Here is a 9,874-nt window from a genome sequence, read left to right as displayed (position 1 = left end):
ATGCATATTATTATCTCGATTCGTTTGTTATATTAATTATATATATGATCTCGAACATTGCGATAATAACGAATTTATAGGTATCATATTATATAATTGCGTATTAAATTTCTATTCTCGTGTACGTGGTGTTTTCTAGGTCATATATAAATTTAAATAATTATATATATATATCCATAGCTGGGCATTAACTCGTTAATCCGTTAATCGTTAATTAACGAAGTTAACATTTTGATTAACGGATTAACTTTTAAGTTAACTTTTAAAAATGTTAACGGACACGTTAACTTCCGTTAAAATGCGAGAAGTCCGTTAATCGTTAATCCAATGCCTACTATTTACCGCACGGCACAGCTTTATGCCAATGCCTTATTAAACGGCATAGAGAAAAGATTTGGACTACTCCTGAATGATGAACAGTGCCAACTTGCCGCGGCATTTCACCCAAAGTTTCGGTTAATGTGGCTGGAAACGTATGACAGCAGTAGAGAGGAATGCAGTAAGAAAATGCACGGAAAAAAGGTAGAAGATGCCTTATGGCAAGAAGCAGCGAAAAATTCGAAGGACAGAGATAGTTTAAGTGGCGGAGGGAGCAATGCGAGTAACAACGATGATGACGAGAAGGAAGACTTTTTCAATTCTGCCACTCAGTCTATAGAAAAACCAAAGAGCTACAAACTCTTTAAAGAATAAAGTGCAAATTCTCTGTATATGAAATCAAAAGACTCGTTCAACGATGCTGCATTCCTCGGGGAACAGATATTCATAAATCTATTTATTAAATACAATACTGCTATACCCTCAAGCGCTGCAGTTGAACGTTTGTTTTCCACGGGTAAAGACATTTTGACACCAAAACGAGCCTCGCTTTCAGACGAGAACTTCAACATGTTAATGTTCATGAAGGGGAAATATGCACCTTATGCCCGACGCTTAACCCGTCGCGCGTTTCCTATTTTTCACAAAAACTAGCTGTAAATGGAATTCTTAAGGCAATTAAGGCATCGTTCCTTAAGGCAAATTGCTGGTACTTTCCGTACCTAAAATTATTATTTTTTTAAAAACGATTAACATTTTTGAAAAAAATTTACTTCGAAAAAATAAGATATTTGAGAAACTATAAACTATTGGACAAAAAATTATTTTTTTTTGAAAAAAAAATGTTTTCTTTATTTTGACATATTTTACTGCTTTAGGACTGCATAGAGACAAAATATAAAGCGCGTAAGCGCCGCGTCGCTGTCTAAAGGATAAACATTGGTACGGAACCCATAGGAATGTAAATAAAATTTATACTTATTGTTAAAATATCTGATAATTTGATGTGCATATGTCTAATGATCATTTTGACCGCCAAATGGCATTTTTTTTACTTTTTTCATTAAATCTCCGAAACCGCTAGACATGCCTTCATGAAAAATTGATCAGTTCTTCATAATTGTCAACACAAGTGAAATGTTTTTTGAATTATTAAAATCGGACGCTCCGTTCTCTTAAAAACTGAGTTACCGTTTTTGGCTCAATTTTGCCCCATATCTTCGGAACGGCTAGACCTGCCTTTGCCAAAAACTAATCAGCACGTCTTGTTATCAATACGAATCGAATGTTTTTTGAATTATTCAAATCGGTTGATCCGTGTTCCCGAAATCGCCGACGAAAATTTGTATCCGAATACACATACATACACACACACACATACATCAATTTTTTCTAAGGTATGCCAAAATATTCAGAAACCTTTGAAACGTCGAGAAATGCAAAAATTTTCATTTTCGATTTTTTTGCGATTACTATAACTTGCCCTACGGGAAGTTAAAAAAACTCTTTCCCTTTATTTAGAAAAAAATTCTTGTAAAAGCAATATGCAATCATAAAAACGGAAAGTTGACCAATAGCGTTATCACGGTATGTGATAATTGTGCCATTTTCCTTATACACACGGAAGTGTGCATAAAACGCGCGAGAGGGTTAAATTACACATTTGAATTATACAAGTATTTTGTTTTATTCATAACCTGTTAACTTCCAGAACCTAAACTAATAAGTTTTTTAAGTTCACTAACGCAACGATATAAAAATGTAATTTTACAAATATTAACGGATTAACGATTAACGTTAACTTGCGTTAATTCTTCCGAAATGTAACGCTTTAACGTTTAACAAAGTTAACTTTTTTTGTAGCGGATTAACGATTAACGAAGTTAACTATTTGATTAACGGTGCCCAGCTATGTATATATATATATATATATATATATATATATATATATAAATGAGTTGCTTAAGTGGTGCCCCTCAGTAAATAATTTTGTAAGAGTGCAATTACAGTCAAGACAATAACTTTGACTTTTACTGCATTTCTATGGTTTATGATAACAATTACTTAATTTTCTCTACTTAAAATAGGTATTTTCAAACTTTTCAAAAATGTGCTGCTTATACGATTAGGTTAATTAGTCTCCTTAGTCGTACCGCCTTTAGCTTTAGTCGTATCTGTTAAAATATTAAATATATTTGAGCCTAAGATCATTTCTGCTTCAGATATTAGTTACCAAGTTAGAACTTTATTATTAAAATAACATTTAAAATAAAAAAAAAAGTTTCACACAAATATACAAAATATACTTATTTTTTGGGTGCTAAGATTAAACATTTGTGCTTACTCAATTTAATTATTTTATTGAAAGACACAGGTGTTTGTAATTAATAAAAATCGTATGAAATTTTTACAGGGTACGACTTAAGCAATCTCACCTTATATAAACATATAGATTAGCTCAAAATATCATCCAGAAAAGTTCTAGAAATGTTTGTTCACATACACACACAAATTATCTAAAACTAATTTCATTAACTAAATTTTTTAAAAAAGTGATTTCCATTAATTCAAAAAAAATATTTTATTATTGCTTCAATGTTCTATCATGACTAGAAATTATGTTTTACTAAATTATGAAAAATATTCATGTAAGTATTGATGTAATAAATGTATATAAGAAATTGCTAAATTGAATTGAAACAGTTCTAAACATTATAATTGAATTTTAATAACAAAGGAGCAAAATATATCATACAAAAATATTATTATGATTTTGAGTTTTTTATACTACTTTTAGTAAATTAATCTTATAATAATCGATATTTTTTGTTATCTGAAAATATTTTAAATTTGTAATAATAGATATTAAATGCAATAGTTATCATAAAACAAATTTACTTATAATTAAAACGTATTTTGTCGTCCTTTGTTTTGAGTAACACTGTTTCAAAATACTACAAAAAAATCATAAATTATAAATGCAAAAATTTTAGAGCAATTAAAACGTTTTATTACTATGTATTATAATTCATTTTTTTATCTCTAGAATAAGCTGTCGCATAAATTCGGAAACATAAATTTTCTTCTTTATTGCGTTCAAGTTGATATAGCATATTTTTATTAAATTGAATATTATTTGAAGATATTCATTAGAAAAAGGATATGAAAATTATTCATATAAATGATAGAGAAATGAATTTTTAATATCCATTTAGTTAATTGACAATAGTCAGATGAATCAAGGCAATGGTCAGATGAATTTGTATTTTTAAAGCCTGAATTTTACATAAAAAAATTTACTTGTAAAAATATTCGTCTGATGTCTAATTTAAAAATGTCTAGATACTGTCACATCGCAATCAACTGTCAATTCAAAAACAAAAAAAAATATAAACTTCAAAATTTCAAAATTCAAAATTCAATGTGGCCGATGAACATAATTTGCTATTTATTAACCAAACTAAAATCGCCGAAGTAGGAACTTTTTGATCAATCATGTGAAACTATCCATATATATAGATATATGCAAAACCAATCATCAAAAATTAGGTAAAGATATTTTTAAAAAAATATAAGTAACATTTACCAGTTTTTTCAGACAGAATCTGTTATATATATCATATTTGGTTACAAACATCAAGAACTTGGCAATACCATATCTGATTTTAATATTTTTCATTTGAGATGGCATAAGATGTTTTCCTCATAAAGTGGTTCAAAATAGAATAAAATGCAATAATTTATAAATACTAGAATTAGAAAAAATTGTATCTGAATATATGAAGAGAAAAAAATTAAAAATAATATTTAGTGTTCAAATATACTAGTTCACAAAGCCAATAACATAAAAATGTGAGTGAAGACAAGCCGAAATACATTTTTAAATGTGATATGAGCACTTTTTTTAAATTTAGTATTTTTTTATCACATATTGTTCTAATATATAAATAACATATTTCCGAGTTATTGGTACTGCAAAATTATCCAAATTATTAATTAAAAAAATCCAAATACTTTCGACAAATATATTTGAATATCTCTCAAATACATATCATATCAAATGATATGTATATATAAAATAAGAAAATTGTTTCATAATCTATCATACCAGATACCCCTGTCTGAGATATGAAAAATAAAAAATAAAAAAAAACTTTCATTCGAAATTAGTAGTCTACATCTCTAAAGTGTTATTACAATTATCTTTCATTAACCACAGTTGGAACTCATCCTTGAAATTAAGAAAAAACACACAAAAATACCATAAATAAAGAAAATGATCATTTCCTGATTGCAACATAACCACCAAAGAATATGACGGAACAACGTGGAATAATTCATAAATTTCTCCAAACACTTATCGAGTTTTCCTGCGACAAATTGTCTTCTGGAGCACCTAGGAGAAAAAAATTGGACAGATTATTTTTTAATTCTCTTCCGGAATGCATAACGGACAAGTGATTCAGTTGCATATTGGCCAGGCTGGTTGTCAGGTTGGAAGCGCCTGTTGGGAATTGTACTGTTTGGAACATGGAATCAGACCTGATGGCCAGATTTATGCACCTAAAGGTAATAATAATAATGATTGAGTTAAAATGCATTAGGTTAGGTTGGGGTATAATGGTCCGAATTGACTTTTAGCAAGTATACTGCTAAAAACGAAAAAAACTAAGGAAGAAACATTTTGATAGCTGCGTCGCCCGATGCTCGTTATACATCTTTTGCCATCTACTTTAAAATCCTCAACTTTTTAATTTCCCGTAGGGTAAGTTATTGTAATGGGCCGAAAATCGAAATTGAAAATTTTTACATTTCTCGTGTGTGTATGTGCGTGTGTGTGTATGTATGGATACAATTTTTCGTCCACGTTTTGGGGCGCACGGATCAACCGATTTAAATGGTTCAAAAAACATTCGATTACTATTGATAGGGAGATGTGCTGATAAGTTTTTTGCAAAGGCAGATCCAGCAGTTAAGGAGATAAAGAGCAAAGAGTGCAGAAAATATAAATCGATTTTTTCGAAAATGTCGAAACATTCTAAGATTTTTGTAAGAAATCGTTTATTATAAATTTCGATGTTTTTTTTAAGATTTTCAGAATTTAGATTTTTTGAAAATGATGGAAAATTTCAATAAATTCAATTTTTTGGAACCTTATTTTTTTTGAAAATTTTGATTTTTTTTTTGAAAATTTCTGTAAAAACATTTTTTGCACACCGTCTACACAAGCAAAATGTTTTTTAAAATAATCTAATCGGATGATCCGTTCTCCAAAAAACTGCATAATAATTTTTACACACTTTGCGCTCTATACCTCCGAAATGGCTAGACGTGCCTCTTGCAAAAACGTCTTGCGATCGAGTACGAACCGAATGATTTTTTAATCATACAAATGGGTTATTCCATACTGTCGAGAATGTCGAGGACATTTGTTTGAACCATATACGTAAATTTTAAAATAAAAAATCTTGGTACGGAACCCAAAATAATTGACACAAAATGTGTACATATTATTAAAAACTCTATAAAATATCTGATAATTTGATGTTCATATGTCTAATGATTATTTTTACCGACAAATGGCATTTTTTTCACTTTTTTTGTTGAAACTCCATAACCGCTAGATCTGCCTTTCCAAAAATTTAAGCAGTTATTCGTTTATTCAATACAAATAAAATGTATTTTGAATTATTCAAATCGGACACTCCGTTCTCTGAAAAATTGAATTACAATATTGGGCACTTTTTGACCCGTATTTTTGAAACGGCTGGACCTGCCTTTGCCAAAAACTAATCAGCACGTCTCCTCATCAATATGAATCGAATGTGTGAATTATTCAAATTGGTTTATTCGTGTTCCCGAAATCGTCGACGAAAATTTGTATCCGCACACATACACGTTCATTTTTTCTAAGGTATGCCAAATGTTCAGAAACATCATAAAAAAATTTAAAAAAAAAATCATTTTCGATTTTTTGCGATTACTATAACTTGCCCTACGTGAAGTTAATAACTCGTATATCAATTTTTCAATAATACAATTTCCTCCTATCCAGGTTGCCCAGATGAATTCAATTCCTTCTTCAGTACCTCCGGTGCTGGAAAATGTGTACCAAGACTTGTCATGGTCGATTTGGAACCAACTGTTATTGATCAGATCCGCACTGGAACCTATCGCTCCCTATTTAATCCAGATACTTTGATATCTGGTAAAGAAGATGCTGCTAACAATTACGCCCGAGGATTTTACTCTATAGGTCCAGAAATGTTGGATTTAGTTTTGGACAGAATTCGCAAAGTCGGCGAAGAATGTAATTACGTGCAAGGATTCATAATGTTCAGATCCTTCGGCGGAGGTACTGGTTCAGGATTTGCTACCTTGTTACTGGATTCTTTATCCAGAGATTGGGGTAGAACGAGTAAGTTGGATTTTGCTATTTACCCAGCACCAAGAATGTCTCCAACTATTGTGGAACCATACAACTCTGTTTTTACCACTCACGGCACTTTGGAATTCATAGATGCTGATTTTGTGATCGATAACGAAGCTTTGTATGATATATGTGGAAGATTTTTAGATTGTCCTAAACCTACATACGTTAACCTGAATCGTTTGATTGCTCAACTTGTATCGGCCATCACGGCGTCTTTGCGATTTTCTGGCCAAGTAAATGTTGACTTAGTGGAATTTCAGACAAACTTAGTGCCATATCCTAGAATACATTTTCCTTTATGCACCTATGCACCATTCATACCAAGCAAAACTGGTATGCACGAACATCCTTCTGTATCAGAAATTACCAGCATGTGCTTTGACCCCAAAAACCAAATGGTAAAATGTGATCCAAGCATGGGTAAATATATGGCTTGTTGCCTATTATACAGGGGAGACGTAAATCCTACTGATATCAATAATAAAATACAGTCTATCAAACAACAACATACTATCCAGTTCGTTGATTGGTGTCCAACTGGGTTCAAAATTGGTATAAATTACCAGCCACCAACAACTGTACCAGGAGGCGATTTGGCACCTGCACAAAGAGCTGTCTGCATGCTTTCAAATAGCACTGCAATTAATGTTGCTTGGCATAGATTGGGACATAAGTTTGATTTAATGTTCCGCAAAAAAGCATTCATTCATCATTATATTAATGAAGGCATGGAGGAATCTGAAATGAAGGAAGCTCGGGAAAATTTGGCGGCTCTGCAATTGGATTATTTAGAAGTCGAAGATGATTTATAAAATTGATATAAAAATTATAACGTTTTAAGTACAAAAGTAACTTGTATACATTTTGAAAAATATACTGCAATTTATTCAAAATATAATTTTTACACGTTATTTATCCATAAATATACATACTTATAAATATTTTTTTTCAGGAATTCATTAAACTTTTAACATTAAAAATGCTTAACTTGGAAACAATTATTTTTTTACCAGATCTGTTAAATGCAAAAATAAAAAATTAACCTTATCATTAAGCTTTAAAAGGCGCTTTGTTATTAGCATCTCTTGGCTGGCAGTGAATCATGATCTTAATAACGTTTGCTTCAGACCGTTTTGCAAGAGCAAATGCTTCCTTGGTTTCCTCTAAGGAAAAATGATTTGTCACCATTGCTTTCAGGTTAACTTTGCCACTAGCCACCAAGTCCAGAGCAAGAGGATAACTAAATAATGAAATTTAAATTTATCAGTCAGATAAACCAGTGATAAAGTAGTAGTAGTGGTGGTAAATTATTTTTTTCGTCTCTTACTCATTGCAATAACGGAAGACTCCTCTAATGTCCACTTCTCGGGCTAATGCATCAATTAAAGGAACCTTAACTTCTGATGCTCCCATGCCAACTATTACAGCAACTCCACCAGTTTTTGTTGCCTGTAAAAATATAGTTCGTTAAAAAGTCACACTACTTTATTATATTTATACAATTTCAAAAAAAAAAATTAAGCTTGCAATCGCTTTGGCCAGCGTACCAACAAATTATTTGTTAGGATTGCAAATGAAAGATTATTAGTATTGGTCGTTGGTTATATATAAATCCATATTAATAGTTTAATTCGATTAACTCTATCATTCTCTCAAAACATGAATTATTATCCTTATATATATATATATATATATATATATATATATATATATATATATTACGGTGATTCTTAATATGCGAATTTCATTGCTCCAGGGGCTTAAATGCTTCTAAATTGATAAAAAAAATCTCTAAAAGTTTTAGCTCTTAATATTAACTTTTAGATAGTGCCCAATTCAATCAAAGCTTCGTATGGAAATAGCATAGAAAAAATTTTAAAAATGTTTTTTAGGTATAACTTAGCGACAAGCGACTTGAAAGTGACAATTTGTGTCGTCCTTTGTTGAAAATTCGACGCTCTACACACAGGTTTTTTATAATTTGTTTTGTAGAGCGTCGAGATTCTGAATATTACTCATTCATTTGTTCGCTAAGTTATATTTAAAAAACATTTTTTAAATTTTTGAAAAATTTTCCATGCTATTTCCATACAAAACTTTGATTGAATTGCGCACTATCTAAAAGACAATTAACTTAAACTTTCAGGGAATTTATTTTTATGAATTTGGATGCATTTGAGCCTCTGGGAGCAGAGAAATTCGAATATTTCCATATTAAGAACTACCCTAATATATATACTAGATCATTTTAAGAAACAACTTCGTACTCCTAGTATTAATTTTATGATTATTTACTGACAAAACCTGAAAAACTGAGACCTTGTTCTGGATGTGTTAGAGATATAAAATACTTGCCAAAATTGAAATTCTAGTAGTAAATTCATTTCCCATGCAATCCACAGCTTTGTCAGGTTTAACACCCATTATTTTATGAATTTGCTTAACCACTTCGCGTTCGTCTGCGTTTTTCTCAACGCGCAATACATGATCAGCTCCTAATTTTTTTGCGAATTCTAATCTTCCTTCAAGGATATCTATAAACAAATCAACAAAATTACTAGCAAATGTTACAACTTTTACATAACTTTTATTATCATACCTACGACCAAGACCTTAGAAGCTCCCATGGCTTTAGCTGCGGCCAAACTGACTAGACCAATTGGTCCCGAGCCTAAAATCAAAACAATGGAGCCAATTCCAACTTCGGCTCTTCTGCAAGCGTGTACGCCTACTGAAAGGGGTTCTAGAAGGGAACCTTCTTCCATGGTGACGTGGTCAGGCAATCTACAATGAAAATGGTAATATTATAGATAATGTCAAAATATCCAAACAAATTATTGGATGCGACACTGAAAGTGAATTTGAGGCTAAATTAATTAGTTGACAGTATTTGACGACTATACTCGTCATGAGCTCGATTCGGACGGCACAAAATCGAAGGCAATGTTTGATGGGACACAGTTAACTGGTTAATTGGATACTTGGTAAAGGGTACTATAAATAAAAACTTCTTACCTATGATGATAAACACTTTTAAAAATATAACTTGAACACTTGAACTTACCTATGATGATGAACACTTTTAAAAATATAATTTACTTTAAGCTATTACGCCCTTATGTA

General features: G+C 31.0%; 2 protein-coding genes across 2 annotated transcripts; one reads left to right on the top strand and one right to left on the bottom strand.

Moving 5' to 3' along the window:
- The first annotated feature begins 4,760 nt into the window (after nt 1-4,760).
- LOC113368372 (tubulin alpha chain, testis-specific-like) lies at nt 4,761-7,563 on the top strand. The gene is made up of 2 exons (XM_026609916.1): nt 4,761-4,887; nt 6,383-7,563. The coding sequence occupies exons 1-2, from the start codon at nt 4,761-4,763 to the stop codon at nt 7,561-7,563; spliced, it is 1,308 nt and encodes a 435-aa protein (XP_026465701.1).
- A 211-nt stretch (nt 7,564-7,774) lies between these two features.
- On the bottom strand, nt 7,775-9,535 carry LOC113366370 (sorbitol dehydrogenase-like; the record flags this gene model as incomplete). Its single annotated transcript, XM_026607970.1, is given in 4 exon segments — nt 7,775-7,991; nt 8,079-8,200; nt 9,107-9,285; nt 9,351-9,535. Coding segments are annotated over 4 exon segments (676 nt in total), but the record flags the coding sequence as incomplete, so codon positions are not given.
- Nucleotides 9,536-9,874: the final 339 nt, after the last annotated feature.

Source organism: Ctenocephalides felis, unplaced genomic scaffold (genome assembly GCF_003426905.1).
Source record: "Ctenocephalides felis isolate EL2017-DRISC unplaced genomic scaffold, ASM342690v1 CF-g0.4_SCAFFOLD_01170, whole genome shotgun sequence".
Taxonomy (NCBI): Eukaryota; Metazoa; Arthropoda; class Insecta; order Siphonaptera; family Pulicidae; genus Ctenocephalides; species Ctenocephalides felis.
Note: the sequence above shows the minus strand (reverse complement) of the source record. Positions and strands in the feature narration are given on the sequence as shown.